General features: G+C 47.6%; 1 protein-coding gene across 2 annotated transcripts in view; it reads right to left on the reverse strand.

Annotated features, from left to right (window-relative positions):
* ELP3 (elongator acetyltransferase complex subunit 3) overlaps positions 1–24,958 on the reverse strand; it is a 77,299-nt gene that overhangs the window by 6,237 nt on the left and 46,104 nt on the right. Inside the window, exons 10-15 of one of the 2 annotated variants that reach the window (XM_086875418.1) lie at positions 19,234–19,427; positions 14,253–14,343; positions 11,817–11,882; positions 8,803–9,030; positions 7,450–7,531; positions 3,257–3,631 (exon numbers count right to left, since the gene is read on the reverse strand). In XM_086875418.1, the coding sequence (XP_086731544.1) occupies positions 3,396–3,631; positions 7,450–7,531; positions 8,803–9,030; positions 11,817–11,882; positions 14,253–14,343; positions 19,234–19,427 (897 nt within the window). In that variant the 3' untranslated portion in view covers positions 3,257–3,395. Of the gene's footprint in view, positions 1–3,256; positions 3,632–7,449; positions 7,532–8,802; positions 9,031–11,816; positions 11,883–14,252; positions 14,344–19,233; positions 19,428–24,958 lie in introns of those variants that run through there. The other variant, XM_023924175.2, reaches the window with a different exon arrangement.

Consider the following 24,958-nt stretch of genomic DNA (forward strand, 5'->3'; position numbering starts at 1 on the left):
GGGTTGGATTTGATGGGAATGCAGAACATTCCCAGTGGGGCTGGATTTGATGGGAATGCAGAACATTCCCGATGGGGTTGGATTTGATGGGAATGCAGAACATTCCCCGTGGGGCTGGATTTGATGGGAATGCAGAACATTCCTGATGGGGCTGATCTGACTTCTCAGCCGGAGAAATAAAAACCAGGGAAGAAACCACAGCAGCTGAACAGAATTTTTGGGGAAAAAAGCCCCAAGGAAATAATGGAAATTGGAATTACAGAACTTATTTTTGAAGGCCAAGTCAGGAATCCCAGGGATTCCGGATGGGGAAGATTCCATCTCCTTGATCCCTTCAGGATGGAAGCGACGTTCCCTGAATTCCCACCCGGCCCTGCCGTGACCCAACAAACCCCGGCTCCGGAGCCAGGAAAAGGCGGAGCTGGTGGATCTCCCACTTCCAATCCCAGCAAAATGAAACATTTCGGAGTGAATTCCGTAACTTCCATCAGGATATAAGGAATTGTGGCCGTGGAGCATCGGGAGAGATGGGGACAGGGAAACGTGTCTGCTCCTCACCCCCGAATCCATCACGATTCCGGGATTTGGGAGGTTCTTGGACCTTGTCCAGAGGTGGTGGTTGGAATATCCGGCCTGGGAGATGGATTTGGGATGAGTCACGGAGCGTGTGAGACATCCATGATTCGTCTTTATCATCCTGTGGGCTCCGGGATGATAAACCCGGCGATCCCGAGAGCCAGCCCATCTCCTCCAGCAGGGAATCACGGGGTTGGGATGGACCTTGGGATGTCCTTATCCATGGCCAGGGACACCTTCGCTGCCCCAGGCTGCTCCAGCCTGGCCTTGGACACTTCCAGGGATGGGACAGCCACGAATTCTCTGGGAATTCTGTGTTGAGGATCCGCTTCAGGTGGCTCAGAACGCTCAGAGAAATAACGGAGCGAGGAGCAGGAGGGGGAAACGCTCCACAATTCCTCCGTTTCCCTCTTGGCAGGGCTCCTCCTTGGACTTCCCATCCCTGGAAGTGTCCAGGGAAAAGCTGGAGCAACCTGGGACACCGGAAGCTGGAACCTCATCCGTGCCACGGGGGGCTTTAAAGTCCCTCCCAACCCAAACCATTTGGGATTTGGTGACGCTCCGAGGAGAGGGGCAGGGAGCAGCAGCTCCACTTGGATCCCTGCAGAACCCTGGGAAGTTCTGATGTGACAAAGCAGGAATTAATGGAATTAAAATGAATTAATCCCAGCTCTGGATGGTTTTTCCCAGCTTTTCCCAGCTCCTGGGATGATCCCAGTGAAGGAGCTGGAGCTGCCTGACAAAGCAGGAATTCAGAGAATTAAAACAAATCAATCCCAGCTCTTCCCAGTTTCACCTGCTCTGCTGCTCCGAGCTGGGTTTTTTCCCAGCTCCTGGGATGATCCCAAGCTGGAGCTGCCTGACATCACCAGGAATTCATAGAATTAAGATAAATCGATCCCAACTCTCCCGAATTTCTGTTCCGAGCGGAGCAGGTCACGAAAAACCCTGGATGTTTTTTTCCCAGCTCCTGGGATGATGCCGGGGATGGAGCTGGAGCCGCCTGACATCAGCTGCTCCTCCCGCCTCCCATCGAGGAATCCATCCTGCCTTCCCCTCCCGGTGCACTCGGCCGTGAAACATCCCTGGCCTGCGGCCACGTTAATTTTCTCCTTGACAGCCCCCGAATGGCGGCCTGGGCCGGGGGAAACGCCGTCATCATCCCCATCATCATCATCATCATCATCCCCAGCATGGAAATGAGCTCCCGGCAGGGATCAGTCACCGCTCCGAGCCTCCTCGGGAGCCCATCCCGGCTGGAAGGGATAAAAGGCGCGATGCCCAGGGCAGGCGAGGAAAGGGTGCTGCCGGTGGCCGGGGATCGAGCAGCCGCAGGAGGGGAATTCAATCCCGGCCCTTCTGCGGGAGATAAGGACACAAAGCTGTCGGAACAAGCCGAGGCCGGCTGCTCCCGCTGGCAGCACAAACAGATAACGCTGACGGACGTCAGCGCGGCCCCGAGAGCTCTTCCCGGGATTCACAGAGCTGGATTTCAGTGCTGGAGAAGGAATTTGCAGTCTGAGGCCGTCCCTTGCCCTTGGAGGAGCCCCAGCAGCTTCTCCTGCTGAATCCCAGTTTGGATTCGCTGAATCCCAGTCTGGATTTGCTAAATCCATTTGGATTTGCTGAATCCCAGTCTGGATTTGCTAAATCCCAGTTTGGATTTGCTGAATCCCAGTTTGCATTCTCTGAATCCCAGTCTGGATTTGCTAAATCCCAGTTTGGATCCCCCAAATCCCAGTTTGGAATCGCTGAATCCCAGTTCATATTCACTAAATCCCAGTCAGGATCCTCCAAATCCCAGTCTGGATTTGCTAAATCCCAGTTTGGACTTGCTGAATCCCAGTTTGGACTTGCTGAATCCCTGTTGGGATCCTCTGAATCCCAGATTGGATCATCTGAATACCAGTCTGGATTTGCTGAATCCCAGCCTGGATTTGCTGAATCCCTGTTGGGATACTCTGAATCCCAGTTTGGATTCACTGAATCCCAGTTTGGATCCTCTGAATCCCAATTGGGATTCTCTTAACGAGGGGAGCCCAGGACAATCCGTGGGATAAAATCAGAGATGGTTTGACTGGAAGGGGCCTCAGGGATTGTCCCATTCCCGACACCTCCCACTGTCCCAGGCTGCTCCCAGTCCCATCCAGCCCAGCCTTGGACACCTCCAGGGATCCAGGGGCAGCCACAGCTCCTCTGGGAATTCCATCCCAGCCCCTCCCCACCCTCACAGACAGGAATTCCTTCCCAAGATCCCACCCAAATCCCCCCTTTTCCACTTCAGAGCCATTCCCTGTGTCCTGTCCCTCCATCCTTTGTCCCCAGTCCCTCTCCAGCTCTCCTGGAGCCCCTTTAGGCTCTGGAAGGGGCTCTGAGCTCTCCCTGGATCCTTCTCTTCTCCAGGGGAACATTCCCAGCTCTCCCAGCCTGGGAGCAGAATCCCTCGCTGGGGGAGGGGCGGCTCATCCCAGGACCAGCCTCGGAAAATCCCTGAGCGGAGCCAGGGGCAATTCCCGGGCCGGGAGGAGCTCCAGAGCCCGGCCGGAGATGTCGGACGCAGATCTCTCCCATCCCGGGATCGTCCCCGTGACCTCCGGATATTCCAGGTGGAATCGGCCACCGAGCCTTGCCAGGAAGGACAAAGCAGCGTCCCTCAAAAACAAAAAACAAACCCCAAAGGTACCAGATTTCTGTTTTCATGGAATTTTCAAGGAATTCCGGATCTCTCCGTCACCCAGAATCTGAGGGTGACGCCAGAGCCGTCGGGTGCTGCTCGGGGATAACACAAAGAATATTTGGAATTGTGGGAGCACATCCAGTCACCCAGGAGAGGCCGGAGCCAGCATTCCCGGGATTTCCCCGGTGCCGGTTTTAAGGGAACAGCTGGAAGTGTTTGCTCCAGGATTTGGGTCAGGTGGGGTAATTATGGGATGTCGAGCCTCAAAACCAGAGAAGCTGACAGGAAAGGTTTTTGGGACGGAGGATTGTCCTTTGTCCACCTTCAGCCGGATCCAGGGGTTATTCCATAACTCCTCCCCAGCTCCCAGAGGGAAATCTGCGGGAATTTCACGGGAAGGGGTGAGGAGGGAAGCTCGGCAGATGTTCTGTAGGAAGAGAAATCCCTGGAAAATGCTCAGAGCTCTGATTCAACTTCCCACTTCCTACTGCTGGGAATTCCAAATCCCCACGTGGGAAAACACGGGAAGGGAAAGGGGAAAGGGAAGGAAAAGGGAAAAGGGAAAAGGGAAAAGGGAAAAGGGAAAAGGGAAAAGGGAAAAGGGAAAAGGGAAAAGGGAAAAGGGAAAAGGGAAAAGGGAAAAGGGAAAAGGGAAAAGGGAAGGGAAGGGAAGGGAAGGGAAGGGAAGGGAAGGAAAGGAAAGGAAAGGAAAGGAAAGGAAAGGAAAGGAAAGGAAAGGAAAGGAAAGGAAAGGAAAGGAAAGGAAAGGAAAGGAAAGGAAAGGAAAGGAAAGGAAAGGAAAGGAAAGGAAAGGAAAGGAAAGGAAAGGAAAGATTCCCCACATTCCTTATATTTTCAGCACCATTTGGACACCAGAAGAGCAAATTTGGGAATTGTTTCATTGAGGGTTGGTGGGGGGGTTTGAAAAGGGCAAAAAGCAGCGAATTCAGAGCAGGTAAAACCAAAACTCAAAACCAACCCCCAAAAAAACCCCCAAGGAAAGGCAGAGCGAAACCCTGGCAATTCCAAAGGGAAAAGCAGCGATTTCAGAGCTCGGGATAACGGGAGCGATGCCCCCAGGGGATTCCCAGCCGGAACGGCGATCCCGAGCTCCCGGCCCTGCGGCACAAAGGCGCCGCTCGAGCAGAAAATGACCTGAAATGAGCAATAAAGGAACAAAATCGCTGCTGCTGAGCAGGGGAGGGGGCACCTCCTGCTTCCCGCTGGAAGAGCTCAGAATCCCGGGAAAAGCGCCCCCATCCCGGCTCCTCGCTGGGAATGTTCATCCTCAGTGGGTCCAGGAAAGAGCCGGATGTGTTTTGGGGGAAGGACGGGCCTTGGGATCTAAAGAAGTTCGAAATATCCAGGGATAGCGGAATCCTGGGAAAACAGCACCCAGGGATAGCGGAATCCAGGGAAAAGAGCACCCAGGATAACGGAATCCTGGGAAAAGAGCACCCAGGGATAGCGGAATCCAGGGAAAAGAGCACCCAGGATAGCGGTATACTGGGAAAACAGCACCCAGGGATGGCGGAATCCAGGGAAAACTGCATCCGAGCTTTATCCACGCCACTGGCATCATCACACCACAAGCCCCGGCTGATCGTGGTTCCATCCCTAATTCCCCTGAATCCCAAATCCTTCCCAATCCTCACTGTCCATCCAAAGGGGCTCCGAGCCCATTTGTCACCGCTCCGGGGCCCAGCACTGGAAATTCTCCCAGTGGTCCTCTCCTGGTGATGGGATGTTTAACCGGGAGCAGCTGGGATGGCTCCGGGAATCATTCCCGTCTCTGGGAATCATTCCTGGCTCTAGGAATCATTCCTGGCTCCGGGAATCATTCCCAGCTCCGAGAATCATTCCCGGCTCCGGGAATCATTTCTGGCTCCGGGAATCATTCCCAGCTCCAAGAATCATTCCCGGCTCTGGGAATCATTCCCGGCTCTGGGAATCATTCCTGGCTCCGGGAATCATTCCTGGCTCCAGGAATCATTCCCAGCTCCGAGAATCATTCCCGGCTCCGGGAATCATTCCCGGCTCCGGGAATCATTCCTGGCTCCGGGAATCATTCCCGGCTCCGGGAATCATTTCTGGCTCTGGGAATCATTCCCAGCTCCAAGAATCATTCCCGGCTCTGGGAATCATTCCCGGCTCTGGGAATCATTCCTGGCTCTGGGAATCATTCCCAGCTCCAAGAATCATTCCTGGCTCTGGGAATCATTCCCAGCTCCGGGAATCATTCCTGGCTCTGGGAATCATTCCTAGCTCCAAGAATCATTCCCGGCTCCGGGAATCATTCCCAGCTCCGAGAATCATTCCCGGCTCTGGGAATCATTTCTGGCTCCGGGAATCATTCCTGGCTCCGAGAATCATTCCTGGCTCTAGGAATCATTCCCAGCTCCGGGAATCATTCCTGGCTCTGGGAATCATTCCCAGCTCTGGGAACCATTCCTGGCTCCAGGAATCATTCCCGGCTCCGGGAATCATTCCCGGCTCATTGCCTGAGTCAGGGGATTCCTGCTTTCCCTTTGTTTGGAAGTGCCTTTCCATGGGTTCCAAGGAATCCTGGAAAATCCTGCTGCGTTTTCCCCCCGCTTTTCTCTCTCCAAATTAAAGAACCGGAAAAGCAAAGCGGCTCTGGAATCTCTCTGGGAGGAGATTCCAATGGGAACAGCTGGAGATGCCAGGAAATTTCCCTTTCCTTCCCATTTTCCATCCGAATTTCCCTCTGGATTGAGGAAAAGGCATTTCCAAACCGCCGCCAATCTGAGGCCATGCTGAATGATCAGCCGGAAAATCCTGGATTTTTCTGGAAGCTTTTCCAGCTTCCCAAATTCATTCCCTAAAGGTGAGCAGGACCCGACCAAGCTGCAGGACTTGGAGTTGGAAAAGACCTTCCGAGATCTTGGAATGATGATTTCAACCCCTCCACGCCCCCATGTCCCGAAATTCCGTATTTTTCCTTTCGGAAAAATGATTTTTTGTTGGAAATGTAACTCCAAAATTAAAAAAATTCCATCTCGGACCCCCCAAATTCTGCTCTCTGACAGAGGAAAAACTCCTGGCTGAGTTTTTATCCCGGATAAAACCTCTGGGAGAACTGGAATTCAGCATCTCCAAGGAAACAGCTGGAAAACCTGTGGATCTGGGAGAAATTGCAGGATATTGTGCTCAGCACTCCAGGGATACAAACGGAATCCGGGTGGAATTCCCAGATCAGACCGACACCGAACAGCAGCAGAAATTGGGAGACAAAATCATGGAATTCTGGAATCCAGGTGGAATTCCCAGATCACACTGACACCGAACAGCAGCAGAAATTGGGAGACAAAATCATGGAATTCTGGAATCCAGGTGGAATTCCCAGTTCACACTGACACCGAACAGCAGCAGAAATTGGGGAAAGATTGGGAGATGGAATCATGGAATTCTGAAATGGTTTGGGTGGGAAAGGGACTTAAATCCCATCCCATTCCAACCCTGACACCTCCCGCTATCCCAGGTTGCTCCAAGATTTCCCTGGACACTTCCAGGGATGGAACAGAATCCAGAAAAATCCAGGAGATTCACGTTGTCCCCACTCTCACTCTGACCCTCATCCATGATCCAAGAAAATCCCGGGATTCTGCAGCTGGAAGCACACAAGGATCCAAGCTGTGGATTTCTGCTTTTTGGGTTTTTTTTTTTGGTGGGGCAGCAGAAAATGAGGAATTTTTTTTCCCAAAAAAACCCCTCTGGATCAGAGCTCTGTTGTTAAATCCCCTGGAATTCTTAGGGAAACGGGAATTCCTCTCCACGTCATTCCCCAATAATTAATTTATATTAAATTATTATAAATATAAAAAATTATATATATAAATTTATAATTTTTTTTGTATTTTATATTCCCGCTCCTCAGGCCACATTCCCAAGTCTCCCAGGATCCAGCAGGGATTCCTGGATCCTGGATATACCACACTTCCATCCACCTGGAAAAACTTCCTTGAGCTTCCCAAAATCCCATCAATTCCAACCCAACGTTTTCCCTTTGCTCTCCCCACCCAACATCGGGAAAAACGGGAATTTTTCCCATTTTTTTTCCCCCAGCTCCTTTCTCCAGGATAATTCCGGATGCATCCTCCCTGCCCCGAGGAGCGTTATTTTGGGATTAAGATAAAAATATTCCCGGAAATCCCCGAGGGATGAAGCGGGAATACCTGAAATGACGGCGATTTTCCGTGCCCCGTGCTCCTCCCTGGCGATCCTTTCCGCCTCCTCCATCAGCAACATTCCAAATCCCTGGAATGGCAGAAAATCACGGGGAGGAAAAAAAAAAAGGGAATTTCTGTCAAAACAGAAGAAGATCGGTTCCGAAGGATCCGGATGATCCCGAGGTCGGGAATTTTGAGGGGTTGAGGTCAGCATTAAATTCCTCGGGGAATTTTTAACTCGTGGAATTCCTCGCTGGAATTTCCAGTGTCTGAGCGCTTCTCCGGGATGGGGTTAAATCCCCCAATGGGAAATCATCCTGGAATTTTAAACTGGGAATTCCCAGTGCCAGAGGGCGGGCATGGGTGGGATATGGGGAAGGAATTCCTGGCTGGAATTGCCGGGGAAGCTGTGGCTGCCCCAGGATCCCTGGGAGCGTCCTGGGATCAGGGAAGGTGTCAGGGGTGGGAATGGGATGGGATTGAAAATCTGTGGATCCCACCCAAAGCATTCCGGGATTCTGGGATCCAGGACATTCAGGATCCATCCCGAGGGACTTTTATGGAATTTGGGGATGGAAAAGGGGAGACCCTTCTGGAGTCCCCAATTCCCAGGGAATTCCTGAAATCCCTTCCCAGGGAGGAGTTGGGATGAGGATGGATCCAATCCCAGGCTGGGAATGGAGGGAATTCCCTGGGAAAGGGGAGCTCTGGGTGGGATCTTGGGAAGGAATTTCTGGCTGGGAGGGTGGGGAGGGGCTGGGCTGGAATTCCCAGAGAATCCCTGGGAGTGTCCAAGGACAGAAATTGGGGTGTTGTAATTCCAGACTGGTTTGGGAAGGGACCTTAAATCCCATTCCCATTCCAACCCCGACACCTCCCACGATCCCAGGGTGCTCCAACCTTTCCTGGGACACTCCTGGGAATTCTGATCCAGCGGGAAGAGCCCATCCCACCAAAGTCCCTTGGAAAGAAACCCGGGCAGCGCCAAATCTGACCTCCCCTTCCCAAGGGAATCGCTGCGGATTCCAGGAGCGGAATTCCTCCTTCCAGGAGCGGGAATTAATTAACGAAGGAAATCCAAAGGCAAATCGGCACTGGGAACGGAGCGGCTCCGGGAGCATCCGGAAAGGAATTGTTTCAAATCTCAAGGAATTCTGTTTAAAATCTCGGAGCTGGAATGTGATCCCATGGGAAAAAACAGACAACGAAAACACGGAAGCGACAGAATTCCAGCCAAAAGGAGCTCCAATCCCATCCTGGTCCTATCCTAACTCAGAGTGAAATGAAACAAAATCCCCAGTTTTTTTGGGGGAGAGAGGGAATGAGGAGCAGAGAGAAATCCGGGAATGCCTGGAGTACCTGGTGCTGGAATTTGGAGGGATCCCGGCTGCTGACGGGCACCACGCTGCCGTAGACGTGCAATTCCCGGACAATGGAGACGCCGCCCTTGAGCTCCGGGCGGAAAGATTCCGGGGAGCTTTTCCGGAGGCGCAGGAGCCCCACCAGGATGTCCTGCTCGGGATCCTCGTAGGACAGGAACGTCTCCCAGCCCCCGTTGGCCACGTAATCCCGACGGATCAACTCCACCTGGTCCAGGAGCGGGAGGAAAAGGAGGGGGAGAAGGAAAACCAGAGAATGAAGCTGATTCCGTGGATCCGTAAATGGAGAACGAGAAGGGATTCCCTAAAAACCAAATTTAATTCCAGGGGGGAGTTTGGAATTGGCTCAGGATCGACCCCACCTGATCCAGGAGGAGACAGATGAGGAGGAAAAGGAGGGAATAAAGGAAAATGTTCCATGGATTCATTGAATATTCCTCGGAGCAAAGAGGAAGAGATTCCCTAAACCAAATTTAATTCCAGATGGGAATCCCTGGGATTCCTGGGATCCCCCGTGGTGACCTCTGGCTCAGGATCTCGGAATGGTTTGGGTGGGATTCCATGGATCTCCAAGCCCATCCCGTTCCAGGGGGAACCTTCAGCCATTCCAGGCTGCTCCGACTTTTCCTTGGACACTCCCAGGGATTCTCTGGGAATTCCAGCCTGGCTCCTCCCTCCCAGCCGGGAATTCATTCCCAAAATTCCTCTTTCCCAGGGAATTCCCCCCATTCCCGGCTCTCCCAGCCTGGGATTGGATCCAGCCCCATCCCAACTCCTCCCTGGGAAGGTATTTCAGGAATTCCTTGGGAATTTGGGACTCCAGGAAAGGTCTCCCTTCCCTTTTCCATCCCCAAATTCCATAAAAATCCCTCGGAATGGATCCTGAGCAATCTCAACCCCAGAATCCTGGAGTGGTTTGGGATGGGATCCACGGATCTTCAATCCCACCCCACTCCAACCCTGACAATTCCCGTTATCCCAGATTCCTCCAAACCCCATCCAGGCCCAACTTTGGGAACAATTCCCATCCCTGAATCCTCCCTGGCCAGATCCCCTTTTCCCTGGGAAATCCCATTAAACCTCCGGTGCCTCCTCGGAACTTTGAACCTAAAACCTGCCCCCAGCTCCCATTTATTCCCGGTTATCCCGACTGAATCCCTGTTTTTCATGGATCGGGATCAGACCCCTCGGGATCCGCCGCTTCCGACGTCTCCTTGCAGCCGTAATTCCATTTTCCGGCCTTTCCCACAGCTGGAAAATCCCAGCCACCGGAAACCGCCTCAAACCAGCTCCAAAAAATCGGATTTCTGCCCCAAAACCCCAGGCGGGAACGCGCAGAGCCCTTAATTAGGCTGATTAATTGGAGTAATTAATTAATGAATTAAATTGGAATCGCGGCTCTCGGATCTCTCCGGTCGGGGGGACGTCGTTGTTCGTTTGCCAAGCCCCGACGAAGATCCACGGAAAACGTTTTTCCCGGGATTTCTGCTCATTCCGCCGGAGACGAACAAAGGGAATTTTCCGCTTGGAAAAGCCCGGGATGGGCGATTTCAAATTTACAATTTAAATCAGATCCAACAGAAACTCGGGAAGAGATTCCCAGGAATCTGGGAAGCCTTGGTTCCTCCAGGAAGGCTTGGAAGGACGGGATGATTTTTTGGGAATTTTTTTTGGGATTTCTACAGGAACGGGGAATATTTCACTCATCGTGGAGGAGAAAATTCCCTGGAATGTTCCCCAAAAATCCCGGGAATGTTCTCCAAACTCCTGGAAGCCTTTGGAATTCCAAAGCAGGAACAAGAGGAACTTTAGGAATTTCCAGCACTTCCCGAGGCCAGGAATGGCGGCTCGGTTTGGGAATCGGGATCGGGAGAGGGGTTTGGAAGCTGCTCCCTGATCCAGCCTTTTCCCAGCACCCAAAAAATTCCTGCGGGAATTCGATTTATTGGAAGGACGAAATCCAGGAGCATTTAGGTCCTGCCGGAATGTCCGCAAAGGAAGAGGGAGACGGAATTCCCAGGATCTGGACATTCCCAGGATATGAACATTCCATGGACATTCACAGGATGGGAACATTCCCAGGAACTGAACATTTCCTGATCTGGACATTCCCAGGAACTGGACATTCCATGGACATTCCACGGATATGGACATTCCCAGAACGTGAACATTCCCTGGACCTGGCCTTCCCTGGATCTGGACATTCCCTGGATTTGGACATTCCCAGGATCTGGACATTCCCTGGATCTGAACATTCCCTGGATTTGGACATTCCCTGGATTTGGACATTCCCTGGATCTGAACATTCCCAGGATCTGGACATTCCCTGGATTTGGACATTCCCAGGATCTGGACATTCCCTGGATCTGGACATTCCCAGAACGTGAACATTCCATGGACATTCCCAGGATATGAACATTACCAGGATCTGGACATTCCCAGGATCTGAACAATCCCAGAACATGGACATTCCCAGGAACTGGACATTCCATGGACATTCCCAGAACGTGAACATTCCCAGGATCTGGACATTCCCAGGGTCTGGACATTCCCAGGATCTGAACAATCCCAGAACATGGACATTCCCAGGAACTGGACATTCCATGAACATTCCCAGGATCTGGACATTCCCAGGGTCTGGACATTCCCAGGACGATCCCTCCCAACCCAAATCATTCCAGGATTCCGGCATTTCCCGATGGGGACGCTCCGATCCATCCGCGCACGTTTTCCTTCCTCTCCCACGAGCCAATCCCGCTTTTTTTACCGAGGATTCCGGGATTTTGGGAACGAAAAGCAAAATAAATGGAATATTTCAGTGAACCTCCCTTGCCTAAAACCCGTGGAAATTCACCCAAAAAAGCTCCAAATTCCCAACGATTTTAATCGGGGAAAAAAAACGGGAAGGTGGGAATTTCACCCCAAACCCCCTGTGGGGTTGGTTTATTCGGGAATTTCCTCAGATATGAGAAAAAAAAATCGGGAATTTTGTACCTGGTAGGGCCTCACTTTGTGGTGGATTTCCTGAATTCCGACCTCCCGCGTCCTCACGTCGCGGCACTGCGGAAAAACGGGAATGGGAAGGGAAGGGGTGAGCACGGAAAATTCCGGGAAATCCCTGGGAAGAGCCGAAGGGATGAACCTGAATCCTTGGATAAAAAGGTTTGGGATTGCTCCCAACTTTTCCTTGATTTTCATTCCAGAAATTCCAAATACCCCGTGCCAGGAACAGCTCAGGATGCTCCAAGCTTTCCTTGGATACTCTCAGAGATCCAGGGAATTCCAGCCCGGCCGGGAATTCATTCCCAAGATTCTGTTTTCCCCCAGGGAATTCCCTCCATTCCCAGCCTGGGGTTGGATCCAGCCCCATCCCAAGGGAAGGAATTTTGGGAATTCCCTGGGAACTGGGGACTCCAGGCAGGGTCTCCCTATCCCAGAATTCCATAAAAATCCCTCGGGATGGATCCTGAGCCTCCTGGATCCTGGAATCCCGGGATTTTTTTTGGGATGGGATTCAGATCCGGGAGTTTCTCTGGGGAAATGCGCGGGAAGGAGAAAGGCAGGAGAATTTTACAAGGAAATTTTTCCTCCCTTTTTCCTTCTGATTTCAGGGCTCCAATTCTGGTAAAAAAAATGAGAAAAATGGGAAAATAATGGGAAAAAAATGGAAAAAAAGTAGGGAAACTGGGAAAAAATGAGGGGAAAAAAGGGAAAAATGGAAAAAAATGGGGAAAAAAAGAAAAAATGGGGGGAAAAAATGGGAAAAAATGGGGAAAATATAGGAAAAAATGAAAAAAAATGGGAAAAAAAGGGAAAAATGGGATAAAATGGGAAAAATGGAATAAAAAGGGGAAAAATGGGAAAAAAATGGGGAAAAAAATGGGGAAAAAAATGGGATTTCCCTGCCCCAGTTTCCAGGTGCACTCAGGAGTGAGGTGGAAAAAGCTTTTCAGGAAGGAGATTTTTAGGCATGAATTTGATTTTTTTGGTTTTTCTTTTAAAGCCTTTTAAGCCAAATCTGGGGTTTTTTAGGTTTTTTTTAAGCTAAGTCTGGTTATTTTATTACATTCTATTATAAATAAATAGAAATTATTTATAAAAAACTTTAAATAATCATTAATTATCATTATTTTTTAAATCTTTTTTTTAGCCCAGTTATTAAGTACATTTTATTATAAATAAAATAAATAAATAGAAATTATTTATAAAAATATTTGAAAATATGATTATTTTTAGTTAATTTTTTATGATTTTGTTTTAGAAAAACAACATTTATTAAGCATTTTATTACATTCTATTATAAATAAATAGGAATTATCTATAAAACCACTTTAATCATTAATTATCGTTATTTTTTTAATTCTTCATTATTTTTTTTTAAACCCAGTAGTTAAGTATTTTTTAACATTTTATTATAAATATAAATTATAAAAAGACTTTAAATAACCATTAATTATCATTATTTTTAAATTTTTTTTCAAACCCTGTTATTAAGCATTTTATTACATTTTATTATAAATATAAATTATAAAAATACTTTAAATAATCATTAATTATCATTATTTTTTCATTTTTTTTTAACCCAGTTATTAAGCATTTTATTACATTCTATTATAAATAAATAGGAATTACTTATAAAAATACTTTAAATAATCATTAATTATGGTTATTTTTTTAATTCTTCATTATTTTTTTTTAAACCCAGTAGTTAAGTATTTTTTAACATTTTATTATAAATATAAATTATAAAAAGACTTTAAATAACCATTAATTATCATTATTTTTAATTTTTTTTAACCCAGTTATTAAGCATTTTATTACATTCTATTATAAATAGAAATCATTAATAAAAATACTTTAAATAATCATTAATTATCATTATTTTTTAATTCTTTTTTTTTAACCCAGTTATTAAGCATTTTATTACATTCTATTATAAATAAATAGGAATTATTTATAAAAATACTTTAAATAATCATTAATTATGGTTATTTTTTTAATTCATTATTTTTTTTAAACCCAGTAGTTAAGTATTTTATTACATTTTATTATAAATATAAATTATAAAAATACTTTAAATAATCAGTCATTATCATTATTTTTTAATTCTTTTTTTTTAACCCAGTTATTAAGCATTTTATTACATTCTATTATAAATAAATAGGAATTACTTATAAAAATACTTTAAATAATCAGTCATTATCATTATTTTTTTTTTAACCCAGTTATTAAGTATTTTATTACATTTTATTATAAATAAATATAAATTATTAATAAAAATACTTTAAATAATCATTAATTATGAATATTTTTAATTATTTTTTTCAAACCTAGTTATTAAGCATATTATTACATTTTATAATAAATAAATATGAATTATCTATAAAACCACTTTAAACAGTCATTAATTCTGGTTATTAATTAATTCACCTGTGTCCCCAGGTCCTTCATCCTGGCCAGGGCGAGCTCCCGGAGGTTCCCGTGCTCCACCCCGGAGCTGACCAGCGGCATCGGGATATCCCTGCCAGAAAAACGGGAAAATCCCAAACTTTCCAACATTCACCCAAAATCAGCATTATCAGCCCAAAATCACAAATTCACTGAATTCCCCTGGTTTTCAAGGGGTTGGGTTGAGTTAGAAATGGAAGAAAAAGAAATAGAACTATAAATAGTAAAAATATAAATATAGATATAAATATAAATATATAAATATATAGATACAGATATAAATATAGATAAAAATACAAATACAAATATAGATATAAATATAGATATATGGATATAGATATAAATATATAGATATAAATATATAAATATATATAAATATAAATACAAATATAGATATAAATATAGATATAAAACATATCTATATTATATATAAAAATTATATTAAAATATAGATTAAATATAGATATTTATATAGATATAAATATTAATATGAATATAAATATAAAACATGAATATTACAGAAATATAAATATAAAGTATAAGTATGAATGGAAATATCAGTATCAATAAATAAAATATAAATATAAATAAAATATAAATACAAATAGAAATATATATACATAAAATACAAATAAAATATAAATTCAAATATAGATATAAATATAGATGTAAGTATAAATATATATAAATATAAATATGGATATGGATAAAACATATAAATATGAATATTTTATAAATATACATACAAATTTAAATATAAAAATAAAAATAAATATAGATACAAATATAATGTAGAGATAAATGTAAATATAGATATAAATATAGATGTAGGTATAGATATAGATATAAATATACCTATGTATATAGATACGTAAATATAAAAATATTAATATTAATATAAATATAAATATAAACAATATAAATATAAATACAAATATAAATAATAAAAATTAATAGTAAAAGAAATAAAAGGGAAAAAATAAAGGGAAAACAAAAGGAATAAATCACAGATTTTTTCAGAGTGAAAAATCTGAATTTAAATCTTTACCAATCCTAAAAAAATTGGGATTTTTCTCTCAGGGATTCACTTGGGAATCCAGGAGAAAAAAAGGGATTTTCCAGATGTTCTTCACCATCTGCTGCTGGAGGCTCGGGAAATTTGGGAAAAATCCGTCAGAACGACGAATTTTCCACAGTTTTGGTGTTTCACTTAGAAAGTGGGAAAATTCCGAGCAGCAAATTCCTGCCGGGAATTCCCGGCATTCCCACGGGAATGTCAATCCCAGCCCGAGGCTGGCAGGAATCCGAACATCCCAAGGGAAATTTGGGAGCAGGTTTGGCCTCCCAGGCGGTTCCCGAGTTTGTCCCATGGAGATGAGGAAATCGGGATCCCTCTGGTTTTTAGGGAAAGGAGGATTTCTGCGTCATCCCGCCCCACTGACAAAATTCCAGCTGTTTATCCAAAATCCCTCCGCTTTCCAGGGAAATCCAGACCGGTCCCAAACATTCCTGGGTGGGTTCTCCTCCTTTTCCTCAGCTGGAAATCCCAAAATCCCACCCGGAGCTTGGGGCTGTAATTAATTAATTCATCCATTAATTAATTAATCTGCGCTGGTTTTCCATCCAGCAGCTCTGTGGAATGAATTCCTGGATCCCATCCCGGGCTGCTCCGAGCCCCACCCGACCTCCCCCAGGACAATTCCAGGGATGGGGATTCCCAAAATCCCATCTGGTCCTGCCCTCCGCGGGAAGCCATTCCCTGTGTCCTGTCCCTCCAAGCTCTCCCTGGGAGAAGGGAAAACGGGAAATCCACAGGATCCAAAGCCCCGGGATCACCGGATCCAACCGTTCTCCCACCCCTGATCCGTGCCCTGGATCCCACGGATTTGAAATCCCGGCGGGAATGGGAATTCCACGCTCGTCCTGGGAATGTGGGAGCCGAGGAGATTTTTTTTGGGATGGGTTTGGATGTGGGAATGTCCTGAGCACCGGGATGGAAAGGGATCCAACCCCAAGGAGGAGAAATGGGAGAAGAGGGATTTTGGGACCGCTTGGAATTCCGCCGAGGGATCCAAGCAGTCACTCCGGTGCATTCCCAAAATCCCTCCGGGCTCCGGAGATCTTGCCCAGAACTCCAAGGAAAATTCCTTATCCAGGGATTTCTCTGAGTGAACAAAGATCCTGCAGAGGTGACAAAATTCCCTCCAAAAAGCCGCGATTTTGGGGAAAAGCGAGCGCTTCGCGCGGTGACCGGAGAACGCTCGGATCCACAGGGATAATCCGGGGAACAACAATTCCGGAGCAGCTCCAGAAACGCCAGGCTGGGTGGATTTTCCCTCCAGGAACACAGATAAGAGAATCCTGCTGCGCTCCCATCCCGGGATTTCAGCTAAATCCGGGGAATTTTAACCCAAACCCCGCAAACAAAAGGTGGATTACAACCCAGAGCCGGGGAGCGAAGGAAATGAGAACACGGATGGGGAAAAGCGGATTTCGAAGGAAGGGAAAAGCAAGGAATGGGGTTTTCCGTGCCCACTTCGGATCGCCGGGAGCATCCGGACCAATCCCGGCCACCGGCCATTTGGGGACTCGTTAAAATGCAAAATAAATTTGGGATGCAGGGGATGAAATGCTGATTAAAGTTAACGAGCGATTTGTCAGCAGCTCCAGACAGGTTTATTTAATCTCCCAATTAATTAATTTGTGTTCCTTGCGTTTCTTGCAGAGCAGCTGATGGGAACTTTCCCAGGGAAATTCCGGGTCTGGCTCTCGGCTCCGCCCCACTCTCAGGGAAAGATTTGATTTCCTCGTTTTTCCTCATCATCATCAGGAAAATCCATAAAAACACCGAAATCCAAGGAAAAAGGGAACTCTCCTGTGGTTTTCCACACCCCACAGCCACCATGGGGATGAGGAGGATCCCAAATATTCAGGATAAATGGGATAAGGATCAGCCTGAGAGGTGCCTCCTCCTCCAAGCACTAATTTTTTTAAAAAAACCCCAATTTTCGGGTTTTTTCACGGAATCACGGAATTATTAAGGTTGGAGAAGCCCTTTGGATCATCAACAACGGGAATTAAATCCCAGCCTCAAGGGCCACATCCACAGGATTTTAAACAACTCCAGGGATGGGGATTCCACCTTTTCCACACCATTTCTCCGGATTTCCGGGAGCGGGAAGGATTTTTATGGTGTTCTGTCAGTGGCGCCTCTCCCGCTCAATAAACTGATTGTTTTGGGCTTGGGATGGACACAAACACAGGGAATTCCTGGATTTTCCTCAAAATCCGGTGCCAGGGAACGAGGGTCACCAAGGGAGGCTCTCAGGGCTTGGGATCGTGGGATCCTGGATGGTTTGGGTGGGAAGGGACCTTAAATCCCATCCCATTCCAACCCCGACACCTTCCACCATCCCAGGGCGCTCCAAACCCCGCCCAGCCCTTCCCTGGACACTTCCAGGGACGGAGCAGCCTCAGTTTACCTGGTGCGGTGGAACCGTGAGCAAGATAAAGGTAAAAACAAAAGTGAAGATGTCATGTCTGGTGATGTCATTATCCATCATATGACCCATGCCATTAATTATCCACCAGGGGGTCCATCCCATTAATTATCCACCATGGAACCCATCCCGTTAATTATCCATCATGGGATCCACCCAATTAGTTATCCATCACAGGATCCACTGAATTAATTATCCACCATAGGATCTACCCAACTGATTATCCATCACGGGTCACAAACAATTAATTATCCATCATGCGATCCATCCCATTAATTATCCATCATGGGATGCACCCAATTAATTATCCATCATGGGATCCATCCCATTAATTATCCATCATGGGATGCACCCAATTAATTATCCATCATGGGATCCATCCCATTAATTATCCACCATGGGATCTATCCCATTAATTATGCATCATGAGATCCATCCAATTCATTATCCATCATGGGACACAACCAGTTAACTGTCCATCATGGGATCCACCCAATTAATTATCCACCATGGGATCCATCCCATTAATTATCCATCATGGGATGCACCCAATTAATTATCCACCATGGGATCCATCCCATTAATTATCCACCATGGGATCTATCCCATTAATTATCCACCATGGGATCTATCCCATTAATTACCCATCACAGGATCCACCCAATTAATTATCCATCATGGGATCCACCCAACCAATTGTCCATCATGGGATCCACCCAATTAATTATCCATCACAGGACACAACCAATTAATTGTCCATCATGGGATCCATCCCATTGTCCACCATGGAACCCATCCCATTAATTGTCCACCATGAGATCCACCCAATTAATTATTTACCATGGGATTCATCCCATTAATTATCCACCATGGGATCCACAATAGGATCCACCCAATTAATTATCCACCATGGAACACATCCCATTAATTGTCCACCATGGGATACATCCCATTAATTACCCACCATGGGATCCATCCAACTGATTATCCATCACGGGACACAACCACTTAATTATCCATCACAGGATCCACCCCATTAATTATCCATCATGGGATCCACCCAATTAATTATCCATCATGGGACACAACCAATTATCCATCACGGGATCCATCCCATTAATTATCCATCACAGGATCCATCCCATTAATTATCCATCATGGGACACAACCAATTATCCATCACGGGATCCATCCCATTAATTATCCATCACAGGACCCTCCCCATTATCCCTCAGGATCATCCCAGCCCTGGATGTTGGCCCCGGCCAGAGGTGAAAGCGGCGCCTCCGGAAACTTCTGGGAGTTTCCTACCTCCCCTGAACGGAGAGCGAGCAGCTCCAAGATCTTTGCTTAATTAATGATTAAGGCTGGGAGATAACGAAGCCATAAGGAGATAACGGAAGAAGCGAAGCCGGAACCCCTCCCGGAGCAGGGTGGGGACGATTCCAGGAGGGAATAATTACCTCTGGACACGGTAGACGCGCGTCCACGGCGGCACCAGGGCCAGGATCCTGGCCACCAGATCCACCAGGGTGCTGGGGGGGTAACTCCGGTATCTCCCGCTTTTCCAGAGCTCGTAGAGCCCGGTGCCGCGGATCACCAGCGTGGGGTAGAGCTTCATCCCGTCGGGGCGGAACGCGGGGTTCTCGAAAAACTCCTGAGAAATAAAAACAAAAATAAAGAGTCAAAGCAAAAAGAGACAAAAAAGGAGTAAAATAAAAAGAAGGGCAAACGTTTCCTAGGGGTTGGGAGCTTTGGATGAACTCGTTTCCAGAGGAATTTTGTGTTTGTAAATATGGGAATTGCTGAGAATTCCCGGCTTAGGGAGAGCTGTGAGTATTTAAGGGCTGACAGAGTTTTTGGGAATGGAAAATTAGATTTGCAGAGGAGGCAACGGGAGGAAAAAAAAAATCCGCACAGCACCGGGACAAGTCAAATCCGCGTTTCCCTTGTATTTTTCAGCGTGAATTCAATGGATATTGCCCCATTTATTGTCCCAGAGGACAATAAATGCTCAGAATTGGGACAATAGGGATGAGTGAGAGCTTCCATCTCGGCAGGCCCAGATTGATCGACGTCGGCTGGGACACGGCACTGGAACAGCAACGGAGAAAACCAGATTTATCCTGGATTTCTGCTCGGATTTATTCTGTTCCTCCGTGTCATTCTCCGCTCTGAGCGAGCCCGGAGAACGGGAGGACAAAGCGCGGCTCTGATTCCCCTGCCTGAATCCCAGGCGGAGCACCCCACTTGGGTTTTTCCCAGATGGAATTTCGGGAATGACGATTAAAATAAAACCGTTCTGACAAAGGAAAAGTAAAATCAGGAGCCAGGCAAGGATTAGACTGATTGAAGTGACGACACGGCCGCGTTACGCCGGATCCGATCCTGGGTTAGAGCCTGGATTTATTCCTGGGATGCTCCCCTGATATCCAGGGCCTGGTCCCTCTCCAGCGCGGTATTCCCACAGGAACGGGAATTCCCACTTGGATAAGGTGAGTTAATGGCTGCTGTGACCCCACCAGCTGCGGCCCCAGGGCTTTGCTGGAGTCCTTCACACACTGTCATGGAATCCTGGAATCGTGGAATCCTGGAATTGTGGAATCATGGAATCCTGGAGTGCTTTGGGTGGGAAGGGACCTTCAATCCCACCCCATTCCAACCCCGACACCTCCCACAATCCCACGGTGTTCCAGCCTTTCTTTGGACATTCCCAGGGTGCTCCAGGGATTCTCTGGGAATTGCAGCCCAGCCAGGAATTCCTTCCCAAGATCCCGGCCCAAGCTCCCCTTTCCCAGTGGGAAGCCATTCCCTGGCTCCGGGCCCTCCAGCCCTTTCCCACATCCCAGCTCTCCTGGAGCTCCTTCAGCATCCAGAAGCGTCTCCGAGGCCTCCCTGGATCCTTCCCTTCTCCACGTGAACATTCCCAGCTCTCCCAGCCTGTTCTCCCCACAATATCCCAAATTTTTCTGCTTCTGCGCAACGTAGAAAGACCTCTCTGCTACCAAAACCCCAGCCTTGGCCTTTCCTGATTTAAACTCGACCCTAAAAGTCTCCCAGCAGCCCTGCTGGCTCCCCGTGCCTCCCAAACACAAAACTTCTCCTGGATAAAAGCCCCAGAACGGATCAGCTCAGCTCCAAGGCCCCCCAGATCCAGTGCCAGGATGGGGAGAAGGTCAGGGATCACAATAATCCAGGCTTTTTCTGGCTGATTCCCTGGCTGGATCCAGCCTGGAGCTCCTGTGCAGCTCCAGGAGAACAGGAGGTGGAAAACAGAGCCTGGAAAATGTTTTTCCATGCAGCTCAGCCTCCAGAGTCCCTCAGACACAACCTGGGGTCAGTCTGGGTGATAAAACAAGGTCTGGAGAGGCAGAAATTCCACGTAAAGACGTGGAATTGGAGTGGTTTGGATGGGAAGGGATCTCAAAGCTCATCCCATTCCATCCCCAACGCCTCCCATGATCCCAGGCTGCTCCGAGCCCCGTCCAACCTGGCACTGGGCACCGCCTGGGATCCAGGGGCAGCTCCAAGGCTTCTGCTGGATTTACGGATCAATTCAACTTCTCCTCAGCGAGCCCCTGGATGCAAAGAGAGAGGAAAACCCAACTCCCCGTGCTCCTTCCGGAGCAGGAGCCAGGAAATCCATCCCGGCTGTCCTCAGCCAACCCAAAAGGGGCCGAATTCCACCTTTTGTGGGCAGTCAGTGGAAAAGGCGGGGAAGGAACGAGGAGATGCGAGCGGCACCGAGGCACAGGAGGCATTCAAGGGTGAATCAACCACTCCAGGCAGAGCCTGGTTTAACGTTCCCCGTCATCCCGAAGCGGGAATGATTCACCAACATTCCCATTTTTTTCCGCGCAGCCAGCAAGGCCGAGGTCACCGGTGGAGGTTGCTCTCCCCACCCCGAATTCCGTCCCTTCGCCCCCTCTGCGCCTCTGACGTCAGAGCACGAACCCGGCCGGTGATTCTGCTCCCCGCTGGCTTTTAAAAATCCACACATCTCCCTGTTAATTCCTCAAGCTCTTCCTCAAAACACTCCTGGAGCCGACTCTCCGAGTAATTAATTCCAAACGAGATAAGGGAGCGGCGGCGGCGCCGTTCTTCCCCAGCTCCTTTTTTTCCCTGTAAATCCCGATATTTAAAGGCTCAACCTTTCCCCATTCACAAACAGCTTTTGCTGAAGTTCCTCCTGAAACAAAGGAAGTAGAAAATGCCAGCACGTGCCAAGCTTTAAAGGAAGAATTGTAGCTTTTTCTTGTGTTGTTGGTTTTTTAGATTTTTTTTTTTTTTTAATTAGACACCTTAAAAGGTGTCTGGGGCTGATAAAAACCCTTCCCAGCCGTTTCCTGCCAAGACAAATTGAATCCCGAAAATATTTGTTCCGGAGGCCACCATCCATAGCAGCTCTGGAGGTTTTCCATCAGCTCCTGGCTGAGTCAGGGCTAATCCACGTGAGAGGTTAAAGATGACCCAGGGAGGGCAGATCCCAAATTCCCGAACCCCTGGGGGACTCAGATTATTCCAAATGGAAGCAGGACCAACTTCAAAGCTGCTAAACCAATCCTCCTTCAAGTTTTACCCCCACCCCTCGAGGCAATTAACAGGTTTTAGATAATTAAGATGGACGCTGAAGGAAAATGTAAATTTGGGGGTGTGGTCAATGGGCAGGACATGAGAGATTACTGCGGCAATTTAACTGAGGTAAAAATTGAAATTTACATTTAAATAAAGCTAAAATAAAAGGTCAGCTCAGATGGGCTGAAACTCAAACCTGGAGGTTCACATGGACTCCTCCATACCTTGAAATAACATTTTCCAGAACATTCCTCAATTTATGGGATATTAGGGAAAACCTGAGGGTTTTTTCTCAGTAAATAATTACCATGGATGTTTTTTCTTCAACTCCCACCAAAAGCTTTCGGTGACATTGAAATTGCTGTCCAGGAAATCTGGGATTATGGGAAACCAAAAGCCGACCTCTGCCAGGTCAGAGCATAACCCCAAAATTGTGGAATGGTTTGATTTGGGAAAGATCCTCTCGTTCCAAGGAGATAAAACAGGAGATGGAATCGGGAGGTGTCGCCCTGAATTTCAGTATTTTCCCATCCCCGTGCTCTTGCAAAAAACCTTTTAAATCAGGAAACCCTTGGGTGACCCAAGGGAAAGGTTGGAGGATTTGGGATCCCCGTCCCTAAATTCAGCATCAGCCAATATTCCAAGCTTCCACCTGGAGGTTTTAATCGGATTTTCCTGACCGTGCAGTGAACGAGAATCCTGCTTCAAAACCACCCCAAAAAGCTGCAGCTCTCCCAAAGGAGAAAAACGAGGTGATTTCATGGGATTCCACGTGAACATTTCCCAGCCCCGAGATTCACCTGCCACCTTTAATCTCCTCGCTCTCCAGGTGTCCGACTGCCGGAGCAGATACCGCTTCGGGGATAAAAGCAGCAATTTTTGAAAGCAATTTACTGAAACCTCGGGATTTGTTCAGAGTAAAGGTCACCAAAACCTCTTTCTGAATGACCGGCACGGCCACCGCCATCGGAGACGGACTCTGCCCCTCAACCCCATCCCGCAATCGGCTCCTTCACCACCGCAGCCCCCGCCTGAAAAGAGATGATTAAATTCAAATTCTGAATAAGACGAGCATTATCTGAGCTCTCCATACCCCATCCCTTATCTCCATCAGCTGGATTATTTATAGCACTTGAAAGCTCCTGCCTTGAGTGACACTTCCAACTCCGCGGGGAAGGAACAATCACTTAGCGCTTTAATTACGTGCATTAACAGCAGCTCGTGCCTCCCGAACGCGGCTCCATTTTCCCTCCCCGATTTGCATTTCCCCCTCTCTTCCCCCCATCAATGCCGGGCTAATTAAAACCCTGACGATAGGATCTGCATTCAGCGGTGCAGACAATGGCCCAGTGACCGAGAAATGCAGATTCCAGGGTGCCTTTGCCGTGCCTTTGGAGCAGCCCGGGAACACCCAGGGCCTGGAGCGACGCTCGGCACCTGCCGGGCTGGAAATGGACATTTCAAAGTCACTCAGCTCCAGGATCTCTCAAGGATGCCACCTTGGAGGAGCCCGGTGTTTTCAGAACAGAACGCAGAGGTTTTATCTGGCGGGTTTATACGGAGGTGGAGAGTTGATTTTGTACCATTTTATCTTTTTTTCCGTCCTCAAAGAGCAACGCTTCCTGCCCATTCCAATGTTTCTGCTAATGTTCCCACCAGGAGAGCGAGACAAGAGGGGAGGAAGCCTCAAGCTACACACGGGGAGGTTCAGGTTGGATATCGGGAATAATTCCTGCTTGGAAAGGGTTTTCCAGCCCTGGGTAGCGGTGGAGTCCCCATCCATGGAGGGATTTAAATCCACGTGGATTTGGGGGGACACGGATCCCTGGTGGAGTCCTCATCCCATCCCTGCAGGGATTTAAATCCACATGGATTTGGGGGGACACGGATCCCATCCCTGGAGGGATTGAAAATCCCTGGATCTGATGTTTGGATTCAGTGATCTCCAGGGGCTTTTCCAACCTGAAGAATCCCAAATCGCTTCCTCTTAATGTCTGCGCTCACGGCAAAACCTCCCGCGGACGTGACTGAGGGGAGAAAACTCCTAAAGATCCAAAACTTTCCATTTCCTGTAAAATATTCCGCGCCCAAGGGAGGGAGGACAATGTTCCAGGGAATTGTTGCAGCTTTCCTGACCATCCACGGCCACACAACAAAACCCCTTCAAGCTGCCAAATTCCCCATTACGGAAACCACCAAGGAAAAAGTGACCCTCTGTTCTCTGAGGGTCACCAACACCTAAAACACCTCAGACTCTTCTGGAATTTCCCAATTTTGAGTGTCGGGTAAGAAAACCTTGGAGCTGCAGGAAGCTTCTCCATCTCCTCCCTTCCCCGGCAGCCTCAAAATCCTCAAACCCACACATCGAAGGGAGTTTTTCCAAGTGAATCCTCACCAGCCTCAGCTCCAGGGGAACATTTCCCACACTAAACCCAGGAATCACCCCACAGGCCAGGAAACTGCGGGGAGACATGCTCCTGCCTCCCATCCCAGCCCTTCCACAGCTTGTTTCCCCATGGAATATCGGGATCCGCAGCAGCCGATGCCGCCGGGGAGTTATCTCCAAAACCAGGAGATCCTGGGCCTGCCGGGACACGACCCAACAACCAGGAG

This window comes from Cyanistes caeruleus, chromosome 2 (genome assembly GCF_971803275.1).
Source record: "Cyanistes caeruleus chromosome 2, bCyaCae1.hap1.1, whole genome shotgun sequence".
Lineage (NCBI taxonomy): Eukaryota > Metazoa > Chordata > Aves > Passeriformes > Paridae > Cyanistes > Cyanistes caeruleus.